This window comes from Pogoniulus pusillus, chromosome 39 (genome assembly GCF_015220805.1).
Source record: "Pogoniulus pusillus isolate bPogPus1 chromosome 39, bPogPus1.pri, whole genome shotgun sequence".
NCBI lineage: Eukaryota > Metazoa > Chordata > Aves > Piciformes > Lybiidae > Pogoniulus > Pogoniulus pusillus.
Window position 1 is genome coordinate 7,183,376 of NC_087302.1, and position 24,025 is coordinate 7,207,400.

Sequence of the window (24,025 nt, forward strand, 5' to 3'; positions counted from 1 at the left end):
TGCAGCTGGGAGCAGAACATGGCTAACACATTTATCACTGTCCCTGATGGGTATTGCCTTCCTGAGCCTATACAGTACTATGGTGAGCAAAGCAAAATCCCATATTGTGAGAAAGCAGTCTAGTAGAATGGACAGCTGTGAGAAATCCCATCATTTTCTTCAGTTTAGTTTGTCTTTATAAGCACCCATGCAACACTGCCTAAAGTGTGACCAGGCCATTTTTAACACATCTAAGATTCTACTTCAAAACAGATCAGGTACCCTATTTAGAAAGAACACATCAGAAAATGTGTTTCTCTAATATTTATGATTTTTTAGTTTGTAAAACACTGTAAAATTTACAAGTAGCTGATGTTGAGATCCTCTTCAGGTTTTTACTTAACTGTAATTTATTTCTGTACGTAGATGTTTTACCAGAGCACATCAACTACCAGCTGCAAGACACCGACTTTCAGACTGCACCTTACTGCCAATACTCTGCAGTTCAGATCCCTCCTCCAGTACTACAGTCACAACCTCCTCATTCCCAGTACAGCACATATGGGCTGGACTCTCAGTACAGCGACGGGCAGCCTATCAGCAGCAGCTGTGAATTGAGCAAACCCCCTTTCATGGCTCCCCACATTGACGATGGTGGATACCAAGGATTAAAACGGCCACGATTAAGCCACTCTTCTTTGAGACTAAGGGGGCAGGAGGAGCTGTGCGTTGTGTGTGGTGACAAAGCCTCAGGCTATCACTACAATGCACTGACCTGTGAAGGATGCAAAGGTGAGAGGAGAAGCTGAGCTGTAACTTCCAGGACCGTGGCTCCACAGTGCTCAACTTAATGTCTGAGTATCTATGATTTAAGCAAACAGATTTAATCACTTTTAAGCTGACACTTCTACAGAGAATTTTCATTTATCAAAAAAACCCTTATCCAGACTCACATTTTATATAACATTTTTTGAAGACATGCTTTGAAGGTGTCTATTTAATAGAAGCATTTAATGTATCTGAGTTTTGCAATGCTTATTCTCAGGAACAGTGTCTATTTCAGCAGGTGCTGATTTTCCCATGACAATTTTTTCTAGATTTATTTCAGCATGACTAATTTTACTTATTAATAAAATTAAATGAACCCAAGTAATAATTAATTGCTACTTGTATTTTAACTTGCAATATGGAAGCTGTTTTGATTAGGCAAGGAAAACAGTGATTAATATTAAGAAGAAAAAGATGTAATTGTTGTGGAAAAACAGTATTTTAAATGAAGGTAATGTTTGCATTGTTTAAAAAAACCAAACACACAACAACTACCACAAACTTCAAGACATTTGAATTCTTTAAACCATTGCAAGATAAACCTCCTGTGCTAGTTTGAGGCAAACTGGAATATTTTAATGAGAGAAACAGATGATAGGCTGTGAAAAGGAAACAATGGGGATGTCTACTGCACTCATAGGCTTGCTGAGACATATAAAAATAAGAACACAAACATAGATAAGACTGTGTGTGTCTCTGAGTGTGTGTTTCTGCTTAGGTCTGTGTAACTAATCCTTCTGCTTCCAATTCCCCTTGCTGATCCTCTAAACTCACCTTGCATGTAAGACAGACTCTGGGATAAGGTAGAGGTGTGGAAAGAAGGTGGAAGGGTGGTTGGGAGCTCCTCTTGTGGACTCTGATTTCTGGGAGAGGTGTTGTGTTTCTGTATTACCTTTAACTTGTATATTTCTCTATATAACTGCATATATTTGTAATACATAGTAACTAGCTGCTTGTATATTGTGCTAAGCTGTAAATATAAAGCTTCATTCCTTAATTTCCAGCCAGCTGAGTCTAGTCTGGGTGATTTCGTTAGAGCTTGTGGGGGCAGGTAACTCCCAAACCATCACATCACCCTAAATTCTTTCTCTGTAGGCTTCTTTCGACGTAGTATAACCAAAAATGCAGTGTATCGGTGCAAGAACGGCGGCCACTGTGAGATGGACATGTACATGCGCAGGAAGTGCCAGGAATGTCGCCTGAAGAAATGCAAAGCAGTGGGAATGCTCGCAGAATGTAAGTGCTCCTTCCATGCTGGCTACTGTACCTTTTCCAAAGCCAGTCTCTTCTTGTTAAGCTCAGTGGTATTGATCTACATTTCAACTAGCTGTAGGAATATTTCACTGTGCATTTGCTTTGCATGCTTTGTATTTGCATTAACATTAGCTTTGCTGCTTCATTAAATCTGTTTTCATTTCATCCCATGGGACTCCCCCCCTTTTCCCAGTCCTCCTTTCCAACTGGGAAGGAGTCATTAGAACAATTGCTGTAGTTTAGCCCCAGATAAGTCTGTAGCACTTGCAGCTGCTTCATCTGCAAAGCCTACCAATGCTTGGGAACTATCTTCTGAAGTTAAGAGGACTGCTATTCAAAGGCATTACATGAGAGAAAAAGAAACTACTGAAAAGAGACAGCAAAATATCCTGAACCTTGACAGGACAGCTGTAAGAATATCAGATGTGCTTTGGCTTTGAAAAAAAACCCAGAAAAGCCCTGATTGATTGATTGATTGCACAACATTGTTATGAGAATAGGCTGAGGGAGCTGGGGTTGTTCAGCCTAAAGAGGTGCTGATCCAGGAGGATCTTAGCGCTGCCTGCTAATACCTGAAGGGATCCTAAAAGAAGGCTGGAGAGGGACTTTTCAAACCTAGCAATAGGACAAGGCAGAATGGTTTCAAGCTGAGGGACAGTAGGTTAAGAAGTTCTTCATTTGGAGGGTGGTGAGACTTCGAAAAAGGCTGCCCAGGGAGGTTGTGGATGCCTTCTCTCTGGGAGCCTTCAAGGTCAGGCTGGCTAAGGCCTTGAGCAGACAGATCTGAGAGATGTCCCTGCCCATGGTGAGGAGGTTGGAGTAGATGATCTCTAAGGTCCCTTCCAATCTGAGCCATTCTGTCATTCTGTGATTCATGAAAAATTCTCAGAGCTGTGTGTCACAGAGCCACAAGTAGAACAATGTAAGAAGACTGCAAACACTCAGGTCTTTTGGTGGATACTGAAACTAACTTCCCTAATAAATTACACATTGCCATATTCTCCAGTGAGCATAGCTCCTCATCCATTATGGCTCCTGTGATGCAACATGTGTGTTATATAAAACAATAAAGTGTTTATTTCCTATTGTATATATTGGTACACACTGCTTTACTTTGCAGGTCTGCTAACTGAAGTTCAGTGCAAGTCAAAGCGACTGAGGAAGAATTTCAAACAGAAGAGCAGCTTTCTTTGCAACATAAAACTGGAAGATGAGGGACTGAACAGTAAGCATGTATCATCTACAACAAGATCTGCAAAAGTGGGATATTTTTTCTATTTAAAATATTTCTTCTTTAATTTCTTTTTCTTTCTGCCCCAAGTCATTGTCACTTGATTGGTTTATTTTTCTAAAAGATCTTGGAGAAGATGGAACTCACTCCAGGGGAACATCAGCTTCTTGACCACATTGTGGCAGCACACCAAAAATACACTATTCCCCTTGAGGAAGCAAAGAAGTTTGTATGTATACATTACAATCAGCTTGCACTGCTAAGTTAATATTATCCTAAGCACTGTACTTTGGTTATATCAGATGTCTAAATGCTCTTTCATGCAGCTACAAGAAACTGCAAGTCCTGAGGAAAGCTTTCTCCGTCTCTCGGAGACAGCAGTTGTCCATGTACAAGTGCTAGTGGATTTCACAAAAAGACTTCCAGGTAAGTTTTTTCCTTTGGGAAGAAAGAATCAATAACATTTCTTTGCTCGTTGAATTCAAGGAGCAAAAGAGCTTGTTTAAAGATGAAAACAGTCTTTAAAAAGATCACATGAATAATATCCACAGTCACTAAGCAATGGGAGAAATATAAAGTATTAGGATGTGATATAAATACTAGTAAGGAATTTTTGGTTAAGTCTTATCTAGACCCAGAATTTTTAGTTGTATCTTCCTGGAAATCTTGTAACAATAGACACTGTCAGCTGCACTTTTGTTTGGTCTAACCAAGTGTGTAGAGTAGAGTTCCATGGTAAAAAAGCAAGACAGATGCCAACTGCCTTTGGTACGTTTGTCTTTTAACTATGGCTTCTCCTTTCCAGTAAAGGCATTTGTTAAAAATCATTTTATCAATTAATGTTAGGGGGCTTAAAGGCAGCCACAGCCTTCCTTGGCTCTTGACGTGTATCTTTCCCTGCAGGATTTGAAAGTTTAGCTAGCGAAGATCAGATTGCACTGTTGAAAGGGTCAACAGTTGAGGCAATGTTTTTGCGCTCTGCCCAAATATACAACCAAAGAATTCGTGAATGCCAGCCATCAACAAGTGAAAGTAAGTCTGCCTCGCAAGCCTTCTGCTGAGTAGGAGGCTCTTTTGGAACAAATTCCATGCACTTTAATTCACTTAGCCTCAAATAATTGCTCATTGAAGCATAGTGGTACTTAAAATAATACTGATGGTGCCTGTGTGCCTTCTCTAGGTCATTTTTTCAAACACTATACAAAAAAAAGTAACATGCCTACCCCCAAAATTAATCTGATCTCAGTTTTCTGTCCATTACTTCCAAAAAGCAACATTCTCTAGTATTTGCACAAATTGTGAGATAGAAGGACACTATTAGCTATATTAATGGCATATGCTAAGACACTTCAATAATGCCACCAATGAAAGAGGTGATAGGTGCCAAAAAGAACAAATTTTCGAGTGCATGAATCTGGGGAAAAAAATATCACACATTTTTAGGTATCTACCTGCAAAACAGATGCAGACAAATATTTATTAAGGCACATCGAGCTCGGCTGGGAACTGTCATTTGTCTCGTTTCAGGTCACGTAAGACTTTCTGACCATGGGACGTGTTGCCACGTTCAAAACCTCGACAAAAACATTTATGCCATGGAAATGTCTCACAGTGAAGACAGTCCAACTTCCACTACAACCACAGGTAATGGAGGTCTGGGAATCAAAATACTTGGGTATGCCTTTGTTTTGCTGGCCTTTGATCAGGCTTTACAAGGCTTTGGTCAGTTCCCCCTTCCTGGAGGGGTCTCAAAGCCGTGTGGAGGTGATGGAGGGACATGGTTTAGTGGTGACCTGTCAGTGCTGAGTTAACGTCTGGACTCAACCATAAAGATCTAACCAAAATGATCTGATGATTCTGTGAACTAACCTGCTTTTATTTCATTTTTAAGGTATAACCGAGGAGTTTATTACCGCACTGTTTTACTTCTACAGAAGCATGGGGGAACTCAAAGTGACAGAGACCGAATATGCCCTCCTCGTAGCAACGACTGTGTTTTTTTCAGGTAAAATGTGAGCTGACTTGCACTTACCCGCACTTGCCCCGGGTACTGTCCGTCTCCTCCCACCGCGCTCTCAGCTACCGCAATGCTCGCCGGTCCCTTCCGCGGCCCTTCGGGCTCCCGTTCGCTCCCGTTCTCGGCGCTCCCGCTCGCCCACCCCGCTAACCCCCGGCTCTCTCGCCGCGCTCCCGCAGATCGCCCGCTCCTGAGGAATAAGCGGCACGTAGAGGAGTTGCAAGAGCCGCTCCTGGGCATCCTGTACAAGTACTCCAAGATCCACCATCCCGAAGACCCCCAGCATTTCGCCCGCCTCATCGGGCGCCTGACGGAGCTGCGCACCCTCAACCACAGCCACGCGGAGGTGCTGGTGACGTGGCGGACGAAGGCTCCGCGGCTGACTCCGCTGCTTTTCGGGACCTGGGACCTGCCCTGACGGCGCCGCCGCACAGCCGCGTTCCCGCCGACCCCCCGGCGCGCGCCGCCTGCCCGCTCGTGCCCGGCGCGCGCTTTCGCCTCCCGCCTTTTTGTCCTCCCTCAGCAGCCGGCGAGTGCCGGGCGTGAGCCTGCCCCTCATGAAGTGCTGGCCCTGAGCCCCTTTTCTCCGAGACCATGGAGAAAGAAAAACCCTTTAAACTGTTCGTGCCGCCGCGCTTGAGCGGTGGGCAGGTGTCTGCAGTCAAACCCCAGACGAACACTCGGGCAACGGTCCCGCGTCAGGTAAACGGTGCAGCCGCCTGTGTGGCGCGGTCTTGCTCTGGAAGCTGTGAGGGGGGAGCGGTGAGAGAGCCACGGGGCCGTTCCCCGGGGGCACGACGGGGAGCGATCTTCCAGGGTAGCCCGCGAAGTCCTGACCGTCCGTCCTGGGCATCACACACACAGTGTGCGCGAAAGTGCGTGCGCCGGGCTCGTTGTGCTGCAAACGGCTAAGACTGGAGCTGGGGGGAGCATCTGAACTCCTGTTTTCATAGCCTTCCCCCTCTCCCCCCCATCAAACCCGCAGAGAATACTCTCCTCGAGCTCCTGCTATGTGTTTTAACGGCACACCACCGCTGATAAAGGTGCTTGACATGGATAATTCACTAAATGGGAAGTGCACTGCTGGGATCCACGTAGTGGCTTTGATTTATTGATCCCGCCAGGTCAAGTGCGCAGTGAAATTGTTCTGCTCTACGCTCTGAGCTGTGTGAATGCAACAAGATAGGTTTTCACGTTGAGGCTCCGTATGAAACTGTGTTTGAAGTGCGGTATTCTGATGGGAAATGGGTTGCGCCTATTTACAGCATACATCTCTGTGGCTTTAAAAACACCTTGTGACATTTTTATGCTAAAATGTAATCTGATACTTTTCCGAACTACTCTTGGGAATAAGGCAAAAAATAAATACCAGGTATTTGACTTGAAAAATAATTTGCTTAGTGAGTTTTTTGCTATGGAACTCTACAGGTATGCAATCGTTCATCAGTTCTTGCCGTCAAAAGCTCCCACTTTGATCACAGTATTGTCTAGAAAGCAAACTACAACATCCCAACAGTTAAAAAGATCTCTGTGAAATATGAAGCAAAAGAGTTCCAAAGCCATTGCCAATACCTTGGGCTTTGAAAATTATGGGTAGTTAATTTAGTCATTGACAATCCTATTTTCATTTCCCCCCCCACCCTGTGGTTTTTATAATCCTTCTTTACAGATCTACCCACAAGAAACTAATTTTTGAATTTGTGCAGGGTTTTAACAAGTGCCCAGATGATGATTTTAGTTTGCCATTTGTAATAATGGGTACCCCGAACCATGGTGAAATCACTGATTCAGGTAAGGCTAAATAAGCATTTTCCTTGCATGTTCCTTAAACTTTTTCACATTCTTGTCATTTTATGACTGGTTTAACAGTTTCATAGCTGTAACTGTTAAATACAGTTCATGTTGTTTTTTAGAAATACATTAATCAAAAGCTCTTCATATTTCAGATGCAATTTCACAGCAAGTAAAACTTGTCTCTGAGGTAGATGAAGAGGTCAGCTAAGTATAAACTGTTCATCTAATTTCTTATGTCCTCTTTTCTTCCTAAAGAGGTGCTTAAAGCAATATTCAGTAGGGACATCGGGGCTAAAGGAAGTGGTCAAAGGGGAGTAACAATTTTCTGTCTACTGTTTAAAGCTGAGTCACTTTGTAACTCACTAAATGTGACTGGACATAAATGGTTAAACATGAAGTGGATGCACAAAGATTTTAAATGATGGTTCCTGATTTTATATAAGCTTATGTCACCATTTGTGGAAAGAAATTTACACGTGTGGTATTTCTAAGAGATAAATATGTATCTAAGTCTAATATCATTAAATAGCATTTGAGATGAAATTATGGAACCTGTTTTGATAGAATATAGAAACAATGAATGAATTGTATTCAAAACTCTACAAAGAGGCCGAGAAGATCAGGCGGTGGAAACTAACTGTAGAATCAGAACTAAAGCAGAAAGAAAGAAAACTACAAGAAAATAGGAAGATTATCGATGCACAGCGTAAAGCCATTCAAGAATTGCAGGCCAGTATTTTACAATGCATACTCAATATGTAAACAGACAGTTCTTCCTGATTTAGTATGAGACTATTATTCAGGCAATTAAATACTATGGAATGTTGCAGAGGTTGGAGAAATTTTCATTATGATGACTTCGAAGAGGCTGTTTAGTTGGATATTAGTGAGCTGTGACTACTATTGCTGAAGGAAAAAAGTAACATTTTAGGGTTTAAGTATGTTTGTAACGTTGCATCTTTGTATTATTTACACATACATCATACTGTGGTTATGCAGAAAGGCGTTCAAGACAGTAAGATTTCATGCTCCTGGTATGTTGAGCATGTGCATGCATATTTATGTTCAGCACATACAGGAAGCAGTGCACTGAGCTTTCTCCTTCTCTCTTACTGTTGCTGGGCAGCTTTGTGAGAGAAATACACATCTTAAACAGTTTATTGATTCTTTTTTGTTGTTGTTTGTTTGCCCTGGCTTTGGTAACCTCAGTCATCTTTCATTGTTTGAATTTTGACTTGAGAAAGTGAATATTATGAGAAGGGGAGTGAACACCTACAGTGTGTGGTAGTATCTATGAATTACATACCTGTAAGTGTTTCAGTTGCTGGTAAAGTACTGTTGATTATTGTCTTTCATGCAAACTGCAAGAAGGGATGGCTGAGTATGTAATATCAGATAAAATGTATTTCTGTGTCTTCTGATACAGAAGATTACTTTTTCATGTGAGATTTGATAAATGAGAGTGTTTTCGTAATATATTTTTCAATAACAATGTGTTTTTATGTCTGTTCCCTATGAAATTAGTTTGAAAATGAAAAACTAAGTTTAAAACTGGAAGATGAGATAAGTGAAAATAAAGATCTCTTAAAAGAGTAAGTAATATGGTAAAATTTTTTTGTGAAAATCATTCGTTTTTGTTAAATTGTAAAGATGCTCATGATATTTACATAGTTACTACTTTGGTATGCAAAGTACCATACATTCCTGTGACACTTTATTATGTTTTTTTCCCCTCTAGAAACAGTGCCTCCAGGCATCTCTGTGATCTGCTCAAGGAAACCTGTACACACTTCACAGAGAAGTCCACCAAATGTAAATGCTATTTACATTTTGCTTTGTGAAAGTAAATGTACTTAGAGCTTTCTCTAAATTCCTGAAAGAAAAAGCTGCCTTTCTGTTCAAAGGATACAGGATGTTAGGGTTTGGAAGGGACCCAAAGAGATCATCGAGTCCAATCCCCCTTCCAGAGCAGGACTATACAATCTAGCTCAGGTCACACAGGAACATATCCAGAGAGGCCTTGAAAGTCTCCAGAGAACGAGACTCCACAACCTCTCTGGGGACCCTGTTCCAGTGCTCTGGGACCCTTATAGGAAAGAAGTTCCCCCTTGTGTTGAGCTGGAACCTCCTGTGCTACAGCTTCCTTCCATTGCTCCTTGTCCTATCCCAGGGAGCAGAGCCTGTCCCTTTCCTCCTGACCCCCAGCGCTCAGATAGTCATAAACATTTATTAAATCCCCACTCAGTCCAGATTAAAATGCCCCAGGTCCCTCAGCCTCTCCTCATCAGACAGTGTTCCAGTCCCCTCATCATCCTCGTAGCTCTCCCTTGGACTCTCTCTAGCAGACCCCTGTCTCTCTTAAAGTGTACTCAAGATGGGGTCTCACTGGGGCAGAGCAGAGGCAGAGGAGAACCTCCCTCGATCTGCTGGACACACTCTTCTTAATGCACCTTAGGATCCCATTGGCTCAAATTGGTTCCAAATCTCTGGTTGAGAAGTGCTGTACGTGGCTCTGTGTCAGAATGGAAGTAGAAGTCAAGCCATAGATGTAAAACATATGTTTTGTAATACTGACTTTAGCAAGCCTTTGGATTTAGCATGACTGTTTGCTAAAAGGTTACAAGCCCAGGAGCCATTTAGGTATGGGAAGGACATTGAAAAGCTGAGCTTGCTTGATGTTTCAGTGGAGTGTACATTTTCTCCAGATTATGTAGCCTTTGGCACTCTGTTTCTTTAATTTTTTTGAGAAAAGAGCCCATAATTCCTCTGTGCTGAGTAAGCATAATGGCTTGGACAGCTTACATTGTTTGTCAAAAGGAAAACTTTATGGTATATTCTTACTTGACAGATGAACATGAAAGAGAAGAAACAAGACAACTCTACACAGAACTTCATAACAATGTTGAGGTAAGTGATGTAGCTTGTGAAAAGCCTCAGAGTTACGTATGTCGAGATACTTGCATAAACAACAACCTCTGATAAAGTGATTGGTACTGTCATGTGATGCAGGAAATTTCTGTCCCTTTTCAAGAATCATTTTTGCACTGTGTAGGAAATGTGCATTGGATAAAATGCAACAGTGTTTGGGATGTAGATCCATGTGATATGTGTAATCTGCTTAGTGTTCATGGCTACTGTAACTGTTTTCCTTTTGTACGCTATTTCACCTGTTTGGTGATGATCCCAAATGACTGCAATTGGAAGCACCCTCTGGAGAACATCTGGAGAACTTCCCCTGCTAAAAGCAGGGTCAGCTGTAGCAGGTTACATAGGGCTGTGTTCAGTCAGGTTTTGGGTATGCTAGGGTTATTCTACTGGATAATTGTATTTAATGCAGAGTGAAAGAAAAGCACAGCAACTCATCTCTTGTGTTAGGGATCTGCAAACATGGACCAGTTAAAATATTTCATCCTTGAAATTGTTTGGATTTTGAGTACAGAAATTCTTAAACTTCCAACTTGGAATATTCTAACATTGTTTATTCAAAATATGTGCTCTGAATTCTCCTACAAGTGGGAATGAGCTTGTAATACTGTTTGTTTATAAAGCATAACTATAGCTCTTCTTTACTGGAAGTACTTAGTATTGTATGAACCTAATACTGAATTTTACTTTTAGAGAATGATAGTGGCATTTGAAGAGCTTCGTGTGCAGGCAGAGAATTCCAGATCAGAGATGTCTTTCAAGTGTGAGAATTCTGGTTTTTGGGTTTGTGCTGCAGGCTTAACAGTTTTATACTTCATAGATAACATTGCATGCATCTTCAAGCCAGAAAGATGAGAGGTGCTGGAATGGTGAACAGTTCATGTTGCGACAGCCTGGACACTCACACTGCCTGCTTTAAATACCAGGGCCCTTATGTTGTTTATCCACAGGGTCAGATCTGGGACTTTATTTTTCTAATAGTCACTCAAAATCTTAAGTTTTGTCCATGAGGTCCAGTTTTAGGGATCACTGCTTATTTTTGTGATTGGTTTATTTAATGTTAATACAATAGTGTATAGCTAGAGAAAAAGAAATATGCTGCATGTACATTAGTTATTTAATATTGGATGAGTTCTGCAGAAAGCTGATGCAAACATTACTTTTGTTAAACATGACCTCAGCAGTTACTCTTTAGGAAATAAATTGTACAGCTCTGCATTTATAAGCAATCTTAAACTGGAAATTGTATTTAACTTGGAGTGTATTTTAGCTAATATGTTAACTATGGATATTACTGTATCTCAAAAGTGAAAGAAGAAGCAGAGAAGGTGGAGAAGTTTGAAAAAGAATGCAAAATGGAAATCAGTATGAAAGAGAAGCAGGTAAACAGGGTTTTGCAGTTTCTTTAATATTTTGAAAGTGCTTGGTTGTTTGGAAAATACTTGGATTTTGGAGGGATGGAAATTAATACTGACCCTTGTTTGGTGGTGTTCTTTCTGTGTTGTTTGGAATAAAATATGCATTAGGCTGCTGAGTCATGATAAGAAGCATCTTAGTGACAGGATTGGAAACTACCACTGAATACACTTTGTTCTTTGTACATACACTTACCTTTATAAAGTAGTTTGTGCAGAAGCATACAATTAGCAGAGCACTCATCACTCCTAGTGAATAAAAATAAATCATATCTGGGAAGAAGTTTTATAATCTACAGCAGGCACAGGCTGGTAGAAAGTTAAGGAATCTCAGATTTTTTTGTAGCAGTGATGAAAATACCCATAATGGAAGAATAATTAAGTTGAAGAAGTCAACTGTCAGAAGAGTTTTTAGTTTGTAAAACAGGGCTGTCAGAGACTGTGTCTTGTCTGTATATGGCAAGGTCAACAGCTGGAGGATTTGCTGAGGGTGAATGTGACAATGTAAAGGAGCAAGGAACATTTCCTGGGCATCCATAGAAAGGAGCAAAAAACCATCTGGAGCTGCATTTGATTCAGATTCTGCTAACTTAACTGGTGTTCCTTTCATCTCTTGGAATTCATTTTGATTTTGAACTGAAGAGTTTCTTCATCTGTGGTCATGTGACTTGATGAATATTTGGCTAAAACCAACCACCTCATTTAACTTAAATGACAGCAGTTTCTATGCTAATCATACACGGTACACAAATGTAAGTCTGTCCTTTCTTTCTAGACTTCATTGTAATATGATTTTACTTTTGTTAGATTTCAGTTCTTACCATACAGAGTGATGAAAAAGATCATATAATAAGAGACATCAAGACTCAGCTGCAGGAGTCAAAAAATAAGATTGCTGATTTAGAAGAAGAAAAAAGTAAGAGTTCTCTGTATTAGGAGAAAATGTAATGTAATTGTTTGTAGAAGTATAGAGAACAAGATCATTTTAATTTTAACATGTTACTAGTCAAAATTTTGAGGCCTTGCAGGCCATATTTTTGTTTGGAAGAGAAGCTGTTGGTGTGGGATCAAAATTGGTAGCATAATCTGCCTATATGTGAGAACTAGGCCCTTACTTCATAACAAAACTTTCTCTTCAGGTTCAGGCGACACCCTGGTTTTGTTTTGATGTGATGGCTTCATTGTGAGGGATCTTTCTTTTCAATAAACTCTAGTGTGAACATGCTGCATTCCTGTAAAGGTGTCATTCCTTTTCTGTAACAGAAGTAAATTTTGTCGGGGCCCTAACCTGTTCTGAACAGTGTTCAGTTTCTGTTGGACTTGTATAGTACACATGGCATGATAAAAGTGTTTTCCCTGATTACTGGATTGATCTGTTTCACATGAAGTTAGTGAAGGGTCTTCAGTGTCATGTTTTTCAGCTGTCCAAAAATAATATCCTTGTTCCATGTTCTGCAAGGCATATTTTGCTGTCTTTGCCAAATAACACCCCAAACCAAATCTTACTTGCAAAGAGACAAATGATTGATGGTGTTTGGAAGCAAAACTGTTTCTGAAGGGCTCTTTTTTAAGGGAGAGTCAAGCAGAGAGAGCTCTTGAAGACTGCAGTAGGACAAGACATTGCTTGACTTTTGCAAAATCACAATCGGGCATTATGTAGCTTGGTTAAGTTGAAGGAATGTATTTATCTGTAAAATGAAAATGCAAGCATTCTTTAGCAAATACTCATTTTTTCTTAGATGTAAGCATATATATTTTTAATTAGGACACGAAGGAGAAATGTTAAAGGAATCCGAGATCAGTCAAGAGCTCTTGAGGAAAGATCTGGAAGAGGCCAAAATTTCATTGCAAAAAAAAGAGGTAGAGCTGGCTTATAACTTTCCAGTATAAATAGATTAGATGAGCAGTTCCATAAATAATTATGGATACTTTATGAAATAATTGTAGCTGTTCATTGCAAAACATGCTTAGAAATCATATACTTTTTGAAGGTGATTCAGAAGAGCTTAGAAACTGAATTGCAGAATGCAGTGCAAGCATTAATGCAGGTCACTGGAGAAAAAGAAGCACAGGTGGAAGAATATGAAAAAACTAAGGCTTTGCATGCATCAGTGATAAAGGAGTTTGAGGCTTCCATTTCCAATTTGAAAAGCTTGCTGCAGGAAGAGCAAAATAGGTACATGTAACAGTTTAAATTCAAATAATGATCTTACAGGTAAAATATTATATCACTGAACTTCTGGGAATAAAACATAAATCTCATATGTGATCTGGTATTTTTTTATTAATTACTTCTTTTAAAAAATCTCTCACCTGTCTGCTTATTTCAGTTATTAGCACCTGAAGGTGTTTACAATGTTTGATCTTGTGTCTTTTGTAATTTTGCTTTAAAGAAATGCAGATTTATGTCTGCGTATTTTTGATTACTTTTATGTCTGCTGTTCCAAAGGTGTAAAATTAAAATACATGATATATATGGGAGGCAGATATATCACCTGCCTGTTGAAAGACAAATGTTCTTAAAATGCTTGTGATTAGGACTTTGTTTTATTGTCCTTTAAGTTTCAAGTGCAATGCTTTGTTCTACACAATATTTTTTTTAATTACCATTTTCTTAGATTGAAGAAATCTGAGGATGAGGCAAATCTACTTATTGTGGAGCTCACTAATAAGTCTGCTGAACTGGGTAAAATTTGTAGAAAGAGAGAAAATGAGCCAAGTGTTCAAAATGTTTTCTGAAAATGGACTGTCCCTATTGCTCAAAGGAATGATTGTACAGCAGCCTGTAACTGTCAGGAGTGCTTGCATTTATTTTCACTGCGACTCCCTTTTCCCTGCTAGTCACTGTAGCTGGCACCAGTTGTACAGTATCGCTGTGCAGACTTCAGTAGTACGACCGTGCATATGTGGGTTCTCCTGGAAATTACTTTGGTTTCTCAGCAATCAGTTGGGACTGATAGCACTGCAGACCTGTTTGGGAAGTAGTGTTTAGTCTGCTAGGCAGTAGATTCCAGGAATCACTTCTCTATCTTGTAGCAGAGACAGAATACTTACATTAAGCTTTCCTGCAGACCACTCTCCCCATGTTAGATGTAGAATCATGCTGACAGTGGGTAGCTTTAAATACTGCTTTGACATCCTGTGATGTCTAGATAGGCACTAAGCCCAGAGAAAGAGGTCTATCTTTAGCACTGTTTTCTCAGTATCTCTAGTCCTGATACCTGATATCCTCTAGTACCTGCTAAATATGTAAAATATTTCTGTTCAATTAATTTTACATTGCATGTGCTGTAGAAGAGATGACTAAACTGAAATGTGACAAAGAAATGAAACTTGAAGAACTGTCAGAAACACTGGTAAATGTTGTTTTTTTTTTATTAATCTCATGGCATTTACTTTTCATATGAAGTTTCTCTTGCTTTACAAGTATTGTAAATGCCATATATAAAGACAGTCTAATCTGTGTTAATATGATTCTTTCCACTGTTTCTCTTGTTTTGTTCTGCTTTATTTTGATTTTCCTTGTCAAGATTTCTTGAAACTAAAATGAGATAAAGTGAAGTCAGGTTGATATTGTACCACATATGTTTGTTCCTTATATACTGCTCATTGAATTTTCCAAATTGACTTTGACTAATAAACAGGGAAAAGTTGAAGAACTTCTTGTGAAGAAGGCAGATCTTGAGGCTACAATAGCAAATTTGGAGGAGAAAGGAAAAGAAATGAAAGATGTTCTTCAAATCAGAGAGGTCTGAATAAATGATGATAGTAACATGTCTTTATAAATAGTTGTTACACATTATTACTTTTATGTAAGAATGTGAGGCATCACTGAATGTTCCACTGAATGCAGACTTTTTCTTCTGCAGCAAGAAATCCGTGATTTGAAAGTACAACTGACTACTACAGCTGAAAAGGAACAAAATTACTTAAATCAGCTTGCAACACTAAATATGAACCTTGAAAAAGAGGCGTATGATAATTTTTATAGATATAGTATTAATTTTAATATACAATATTAAAATTTCAATGTTCTTGAGAAGTTAATATACAATTAAATTATTTATGATTATTTTCAATTAAATTTTGGATCTATGCACACAATATAACATCTGCTATATACTTTAATTTCTATATTACTTTTTCTCTATTTGTATGCATATAATTGTGCCATATCTCTGTGACTTGGTTGGATTGACATGAGAACAAATTTTATGAAATCTTTCTTAGCTCTGGATATACAACATATTCAACAGCCATTATATTTATATAATAAAGTTAACTCTCCTTTTTCTTCTGAGGCCCTTTTGCATAACTTTGCTGAAGCTTAAATTTGTAATGCAGACCTGGGCTTTTTTCAGTGTGAAGAAGCATTTTGTATTGCAGAAATTTAACTGAAACCAACTTTCAGGATACATGTTCTTACTTATTTTGTTCATTTGTTTTAAACTAGGCTAAAAAATGAAGAATTAACAGTCTATATCAATAAGCTTTTATTAGAAAATGAACAAATAGCACAAGACAAAAGTGGTATGGCTACAGAACTCAAGAAGCTGCAAGAAAGTCACGAGGCAAGTTGTAAACATAGCTGTTTTTAAAGGGCAACGTTCAATTGAAAACAAAAATACAGTACACTGCGACATGACCTGGTTCTATAGAGTATCCAAACTATTTTATGTGTTTAAAACAAAAAGAAAGTGCAGTTTAGCCTTGTGAATAAGGCAAATCTAGACACTGCTTATGAAGGCTTTAAAATGTCTAACGTTGCTTTAAATTGTGTGCATTTGACTTACATGGATCTTTATTTAGGATAATAGACTAAAAGAAGAAAATACAAAACAGTTAATTGAAAATCTGGGAGAAGCAAATAGCCAGCTAAGGCAAGTAAACCCAAATATTTATATACAGTACTATTAAAGGAAGCAAATTAGATTCCCTCTCAGTTAGTCTAAAGGTGTTAATTTGCTGCTTTCTGTGATTTTTAGATTAAACAGCTCACCAGAAACAATTTGGTATTGGTGTTAGCTATGTAGAATTTTCTACAAATGAGCGATGATTGCTACATGGTTTCTGATTGCTACAGTAGCAATTTTTGCCCTAGCTTCATGTTATATACAGAGAGGTATCCTGTTCTGCATTACCATTTTAAGTGTGAAAGAAATGAGAGGTTAAAAGCTAGGGATTAAATGTGAAAATGTGAAACTGGTTAAATGCTCCTCTGTGAAGTAGTCTCTGAACCACCAACCCAATTAGAAGCCTTCCATGTTTCATGGAGGCCTTGTACTACAGGTTACAATACATTATGCTCAGGTAATGGGAAGAATTTTCCATACTTGCAGAAATTATCTCCAGATCAGACATTAACATACCAGTCACATCATTTTAGGAAGATTTTCATTAAACAACTTGTGCAGTTCTCATCAATATTAGCAGCTTCTTAAGAAAATTAAGTATAGGTTTATTTAGCAGTAGTGAAAAGAAAGTTAAGTTAAAATTTACCAATGCTTGTTAATTTTGCATTTAGAAATGAACTGGAATCTTTGAAGGAGAAGATGGCAAAGAAAAGTGAAGAAACTAAAAGTAAACTAGATGAAAGAGAAGAAAATGTATGCCATTATCATATCAGGAAAATTTCTAATGTAACCTATGAGACAAAACCTAATGTAAAACCTTCTGTTTTTTTCTGCAAAGTTGTACCTGGGGATGTAATCTGAAACAGAGGTCTTCTTTTAGTGCTGCTACCAATGAGTCACCATATCTACACATGCTAAGCCCTCTTGTTTTAAAAGACAAGGACCTTCACTGGGATGTTTACTTTTTAAATAGAGGCTTTAAAAGTCCAGATCTGTTAGATTTCAAGCAAACAGATAACCCCTGTTTTTTAATTAGTTCATTACCCACTTAGTGATAGATAGGGTATGGGTTAGCTTAGGTTAGCTTTCAATAGCTAAGAAGAGCTTTGTTTTAAATATGTTCAAATATTTTTACATTCTTCTGTCCTTTTATTTTGTTGACATTGTAATGGACTTAAAACTTATTGTAAACATCAAAGATTTATAATTATCATTCCAGGCTAAGAATATTGAAAATGAAATTTTAAGAAAGGAAAAGCAGTTGAAGATTCTAGAAAACAGGGTATGAAAATTCTCTTCTATTCATTGACTGTAGAGATCTTTACACCTTTAAACAAAAGTTTTTTTTTCTGTTTCGTTCTAAACTCTACAACCAGTGAGAAACAGGTTCAGTGCTGTTAAAGTTGGTGGTACTGCATCAGCAAAACTCTTGCAGTACTTCATGGTTAAAACTCTGATCACTGCAACACATTAACATGTGTCCCATTGAAATGAATCAGGCTTCTTCACATGTGTTTTTAAGAACATTAAGTCAATGACACAGTATTCTTCTAGGAGTTTATTAATGTTTGAAATATTTCTTTTAGTCCAATAACTTGAAGAAACAGTTGGAAAACAAAACCAAATGCATCGAAGAGTTGCAGCAGGAGGTATGTGGTAACTTCAGCGTTTTTTGTATGATATACACGCTTATTAAAATACAATGTTGGGTTTACTTTATTCCAACAGAATAAGATGCTGAAAAAGAAAATCACTGCAGAGAGCAAGAAAGCAAGTACTTTTGAAGGGAAGGTAGGTTTGATTAAATTCACATACAAGATGAGGGTAAAACACAGAGACTGAATCCAGTTTTAAATCCCAGTGTAGCAAGGAGGGGGCAGCCTCTTCTTTTTGATGACCAGAGGAAATAGTTTCAAGTTGCACCAAGGGAGGCTGAGGCTGGATGCTAGGAAATACTTCACAGAGAGGGTTATCAAACTTGCTTCAGGCTAAAGTTCAGCTCTTTTAGAATAAAGCTGAACTTTAACTAGGAAATAGTTTGACTATATATCTGAAATGTAGCAGGGTGATTCTACTCGTAAGAGGTTAACGACGAAATCATTGGTGTATTTATTCCTGAGCAAGCAATGTCTGTAATTCTGCATTCTCAAAAGGTGGATAAATTACAGCTAGAGATAGAAGATATGAACAAGCAACATAAGGAAACTGTTGACATTTATCTAAAAGACATTGAAACAAAAAATGAAAATGAAAATAAACTTCTGGAAGAGGTGAGTGTTGTTATTTTTTCCTGAAGCTTTTAATTTTAATTATTTTGATCTATATTGGTTGATCTGTGTTGGTTTCATGAAGCTGCACTGGCCAGAGTTCTGCTTGCGTAGCAGTCTTAGCAATATAAATGGAACTTCTGGTGTGCACATGTGAGCAAAGCTTTTGTTCCTTGAATCCTTAAGTATTTCTGTATGTCCTTAAGAACCCAGTTAATATTTTTTTGTCAATATATTGTTCACAGAAACTCAACTTCTGGTATAAACACAGTGTAAGTAAGTTAGGCTGTAACTTTTTCCATACTGTTTTCATGCCCACACTTTTTTAATGGAAATATAAAAAAAAATGTTAGGGCACAGTGGTTGAAATGGCCTTGTGATTTGAAATTATGCTTCTCTGCCATGGAAGAATGAATCTACTCTTAATTTAGGTTTATTTGTCTATTTTAACAGTATGTATATAAGATGTAGGATTTCAAACGCGTCTTAAAAGCAAAGAGAGACTACACTAAGTGAAATGATACATATTGCACCCCCGGGGTTAAAAAGAAGTGAAATTAAGATATTTTTTAAAGTATTGTTAATTGTTCATGAACTAAATGAAATGTGTTACTGACAGGTAGAAAAGATGAGGTTGCTTGCTGATGAAGCAGCGATAGCACAAAGAGAAACTGATATCCGATGTCAACACAAGATAACTGAAATGGTGGCACTTATGGAAAAACATAAGGTAAGAGATTTTGCTGTTCTCTATTATTTGTAGTGTGTGACACCATGTTAAGTAAAAACCTTTCAAAACCAGAGTATTACAAATTAGAAAGTGAAACTTCATAATAAAGACCTGAGTCTAGGGAAATGAATACATGCTTGACTTTTCATCACCTAGAAATAAGTGCTTGTTAAGATTTTAAAAATGTGTCTCCTGGCAGATAAATTTCATTTATCTAAATTTCTAGTTTGTTTTTTTTATATATATTTTTTTTTTCAGGCTTCCTCAGATACCATCCAAAACCAGTGCTCTTCAGGATCATTTTAGGCCTCTTTTTATGAAAGAGACTACTTTGTGACCTTCAGCAGTTAACTTACACTCCCCACTATTCTGTTTTGCAGTATATTTAGCCAAAACCATTAATAAAAATCATATAGTTAGTTCTTATGTGCTAGAATATGTGCCATTGCCTAGAGATGAGGCATTCCCTGTCAGTCCATTATATAATCCTTCTTGTGCATTTTCTCTTTTAAGTTTCTGCCAGAGCATCGTAGTGCGTTTGTTCGTAGTGATTCTGAATCCTTAGAAAAACCCTATTTGAAAAAATGAGTAGGTGGATGTGTAATTGTAGCATTTAGTCAAATGTTTTGAGTGTGTTGGGTTTTGTTTTGTTTTTAACATAGCATGAATATGACAAAATGGTTGAAGAAAAAGATGCAGAGTTAAAACTTTATAAAATAAAAGAGCAAGAACAGTTATCATCAAAAAGATCATTGGTAAGGCATGTTCATCAGCACTTAATAATTAAATATAAGGCTGCTGTTCTTAAAGTGTGATATAGATGTCATGTTAGACTGCTTTCTGTTTAACATCTGGGAGAAGCTAAGTGTCTCCTTTAATGCAACTGAATAGTAAAGATCAACTCACTAGTTTCTGCTTACTGTTATTTTCTTACGGTTTTTATTATGTGCATTAAAACCCCAAGGTGTTTCTAAAAAGAAATTGGAGTAGCTGTGCTTTTCTGTCTTCTTTTCCTGAGTATGTTACCTTCTGACCTCACTGTCTGAATAACAAATTTTGTCTGAAAGAGTTGGATTCTACCCTCTACCTCCCTGTTCTTACAGGCTTTTAAAGTTCTTATCTTGAGCAGTTCTGGTCAAGTACCTGCTTCTTATTAGTACTTCATCTCTTTTTAGAACAAACCAAAACAAAAGCTCAAGTCTACAGTTGCATTACTGTTTTATTGCCCTTTGGGCTTATTTTTCTCTCTTGTCTGGAAAACTGGGGATTGTTCTAACAACCAACATCCCCTTGAGACTTTCACAAAAGTGTGTCTCTACTGCATCCACTTCAACTGCAGTATTTGACTGAAAATTTCCTTCATAGAGCCTTTATTCAGCTCTGTGATTTTTTTAAGCAAAAGGCAATGTGACTCCAGTCTGCATATGTTCTGTTCCTTTTAATTTGGTAACTCTTTCATCATCTGTTATTCTAGAGATTGGATCTTTCTAGAAGTGACTTGTAGATACCTCTTGGCATGCTAACTTTATGTATAAGTTAGGTCTATTGAAGAAATGGAATTTTGGTTTGTTGATAATGATCATTAATTACTGTCTCATTTTACACTGCATTTTTCCAGCTTAAGCACAGTTAACTCTGTCTGTTATCTAATTGTTTTTAGGAAATTGAGCTCTCATGTTTGAAAAGTGAACTGTTGGCCCTTAAGGAACAACTTAAAGCAGAAACTGAAGAGAAGGTTGGGGTTGTTTTTTTGTTTGTGATTTGTTGGGTTTTTTAAATTAAATGTAACAATATGGGTGACATATTTGGCCTGGTCTTAGGCACTGTAATAATGATAGCTGTGAAGTGGTGAAGTTTGGCTAAACCTGGGCCTTCTATTTGAGCAAATTCTGTAACAGAGTATGATTGTGGACTGTGTTCTGTAATTACACCAAGATTTTCAACAACTGGACTCAAATAAAACACTTCATTTCCTATCACATAACTCTTTTTAGGAGAAGCTTGCAAAAGAACTTGCCCAAAATATGGTTCCTGAAAGCGAAAAAAAGCACAAGGTATTTTTAACTTAATAATTAGTTAATTTTAGAACTTGGTAATATATAAATATTATGTGTGCAATCTAACTGAAGTTCCATGATAAACTATATATATTCAACAAAAGACTTTGAAAGACTTTTAATTTAAACTTTTTTTATCATTTTAGAAAATGCAGACTTATTTTCCTGAGACTCCTAAACCTCATTTAGATCTGGACTCTGAATCTATTAGAGTAAAATACAAAAAGACTCCACATGATACTCCTATGAAATTCAATGTGATGGAGAAAAAAAAAAAATCTCCTTCAGTATCTGAAGAAAATTCCTTAGAGAATTCTTTATTAAAGGTTTGTAACTCATAAATTGTCTCATTTTGTTCCTGTTCCTCTTCCACAGCTTCCTGTTCGTTCTCCTTGTTCAGTTCATGCTTTGGTTAGAAAGATAATTGTTCCACAACACCTTTAGTGCCTTCCTGAACACTCAGTCAGTAAACTGGGTTATGAGTTTGGATGCTGTAATTATCACTGTAAATACAACTTTAAATGCCATCTGTTTCTTTCCTAGACATATGTTATAAAGACTCCTCCAACACATAAACTGCAAAGTGAAAGCACAAATCTGCATTCAGATCAGTGCATGAGGAAAAAGCAAAAAGTGCTCCTCCAGCTGGATACTCACTCAGATAGCTCTGAACACAGTGACCTCCTGGTAAAAACTAGAACCAGTTGTGTACTTAGCAGTTCTTTTTGCACATTGCTGTATTAAGAATGTATAAAAAGCATCTGGGGTTCTGTACCCAAGATAATATTTATGTGTATGTTTTTATTTGGTTGTGTCTTTCTGAAATTGTATGCAAGTGTGCATAATTTAGTAACTAGGTGACAGAGTACCACTCTACAAAAATAATATCAACTTTTATCATGATTTTTAACATTGTTGTAATGAATTGCTGAGGTTTCATGGTAACATTTTTTTTTTAATTCTTCGTAGTCTACTATTTTTAGAGGGGAAGAAAATACTTTAATGTAGTGTGATTTAGTAAGCTTTTAATTTTTAATTTCAGAGTATAGTCTCAGAGGAAGAAACATTTAAAAAATTGTACAAAGATTATCCTCAAGCTTCACAATTCTATTCCATGACAGCAAAAAAGGTACCACAGCTTTTCTTCATACCAAAACAGCTAAATAAATTGGTTATAGAGACTAATGGATGGCTTTATTTTTCTTTTGCTTTTTAGAAACCACCTACACCAAGTGTAAAAGCTCCAGGCTCTGTACTGAAACTTACAACCATGAGAAAAATGCGTGAGGCTGGCTGGACTGCAGTTTCTAAAATGGACAGGAAAAGAAAAATGAAAGAAGCTGAAAAGTTCTTTACCTAAAGTTTAGAGATGAATAGTGCTTTAGCATTGATCAGTACAACCACACTGTTGTTATTCTTGCAGAGTCAGGTTACATTGTTATAGTTTTCTGAGGTACTCAGTATGTTTAATACTACCTTCGTTTCCTATATACACGTAAACTTGTTAGGCACACAACTATATCTACCCACAGAGCAGTTTCTGCATTTCATCTCCTGTGCTGTAGCAAGTCAGGAGACCCATTAGCCCATTTAAAATTTTTGAAGTATGTGTAGCTACACAGAAAAGAAAATCTGGCATTGGAAATAGTGGTTTTAAAGCAATTCAGGTTTGTTGAAATTTACTCTTTCTTAATACGTAATTCACAAAAGGATATTGTTTAATGAAAGATACTGAGTATGTTAAAATGTATGCACTTTTAGCTGAAATCATCTTGCTTTTTGGTTCACTATCAGTGTTGTTAAGCTGTCTTCTTAGAGTTTTGTTTCAGTAGCCACTCTCTCAGTATGTTAAAGCAGTTTTGAAACTTTAAAAATGGACTTTTCAATAGAATTAGTTTGGTTTAAAACTATGTCCTCTCCATGAGGAATAAACTATGCACACATGTTTTAACGTTGTTAAAACAGTGCTGAGATGGCATTAAAATGTTTATCTGAAACATAAAGTTTGGAGCCAAATGTTGTTGCTTTGTGTATTAGAACACAGATACAAATCACCAGGCAGCCTTGCTAAGGACTAACAGCTTCTGCCATGTAAGGGTAAGAATACTTTAGAGCAATGTAGATTTCTGCATTAATCCTTGATTGTTCTTGCTTTCACAGCAACCACAAAAATGTCCTTCAGAGCCTAGACATAACCCCCCAAAAAATACAGAGACATCCTGAAACGTTACAAAAAATCAAAATCCTGGAATTCACAAGCAAATTTTCTGTGAATCTGTAAAAACTGGAAGCTGCATTTCAAGTTGTTACAGACTTGCAAGACAGATTAGCTCTGAAAACTTTGCAGCCACTCTGTTTAAATGCAAAAATTAGCAAAAACACCTATTTCTATGGAATCTTACTGGGATATGACTTCATCAGTGGAACTCTGCAGCTGCATGGAGTTGGAAATAATTCCCCTGGCAGAACACAGATCTTTTAGAAATCTGATTGGCTGTATCTGGTTTCATCAGCATAGCTCCTACTTCTCTGATATTTTTATTTTGATATCCACAGTGCTGTGTGCAGTGGAAACAAGCACTGAATTTCTCCAGCCCATTGCAGAGATTCCTGGGTTACAAGCCCAAGATTTGAATGTTTACTAGATTCCATTTACAGAGATGTCCCAAGATGAG

General features: G+C 37.7%; 2 protein-coding genes across 2 annotated transcripts; both read left to right on the forward strand.

The window, feature by feature from the left end:
- Window positions 1–5,733, forward strand: LOC135191449 (bile acid receptor-like). Its single transcript, XM_064173751.1, has 10 exons — window positions 1–82; window positions 406–771; window positions 1,903–2,043; window positions 3,182–3,321; window positions 3,417–3,521; window positions 3,619–3,718; window positions 4,196–4,324; window positions 4,820–4,936; window positions 5,184–5,297; window positions 5,489–5,733. The coding sequence occupies exons 1-10, from the start codon at window positions 19–21 to the stop codon at window positions 5,725–5,727; spliced, it is 1,515 nt and encodes a 504-aa protein (XP_064029821.1). The 5' UTR covers window positions 1–18; the 3' UTR covers window positions 5,728–5,733.
- A 160-nt stretch (window positions 5,734–5,893) lies between these two features.
- SYCP1 (synaptonemal complex protein 1) lies at window positions 5,894–23,353 on the forward strand. Its single transcript, XM_064173750.1, has 31 exons — window positions 5,894–6,011; window positions 7,016–7,100; window positions 7,256–7,302; window positions 7,668–7,832; window positions 8,628–8,695; window positions 8,842–8,915; window positions 9,952–10,010; window positions 10,722–10,791; window positions 11,337–11,410; window positions 12,251–12,359; window positions 13,209–13,303; window positions 13,435–13,619; window positions 14,062–14,129; window positions 14,738–14,799; window positions 15,088–15,192; window positions 15,313–15,416; window positions 15,897–16,014; window positions 16,253–16,323; window positions 16,968–17,049; window positions 17,516–17,578; window positions 17,883–17,945; window positions 18,025–18,087; window positions 18,450–18,566; window positions 19,183–19,293; window positions 19,956–20,048; window positions 20,954–21,028; window positions 21,288–21,347; window positions 21,497–21,676; window positions 21,894–22,037; window positions 22,393–22,479; window positions 22,567–23,353. Exons 1-31 carry the CDS (start codon window positions 5,904–5,906, stop codon window positions 22,708–22,710), a joined length of 2,949 nt encoding a protein of 982 aa, XP_064029820.1. The 5' UTR covers window positions 5,894–5,903; the 3' UTR covers window positions 22,711–23,353.
- The last annotated feature ends 672 nt before the right edge of the window (window positions 23,354–24,025 follow it).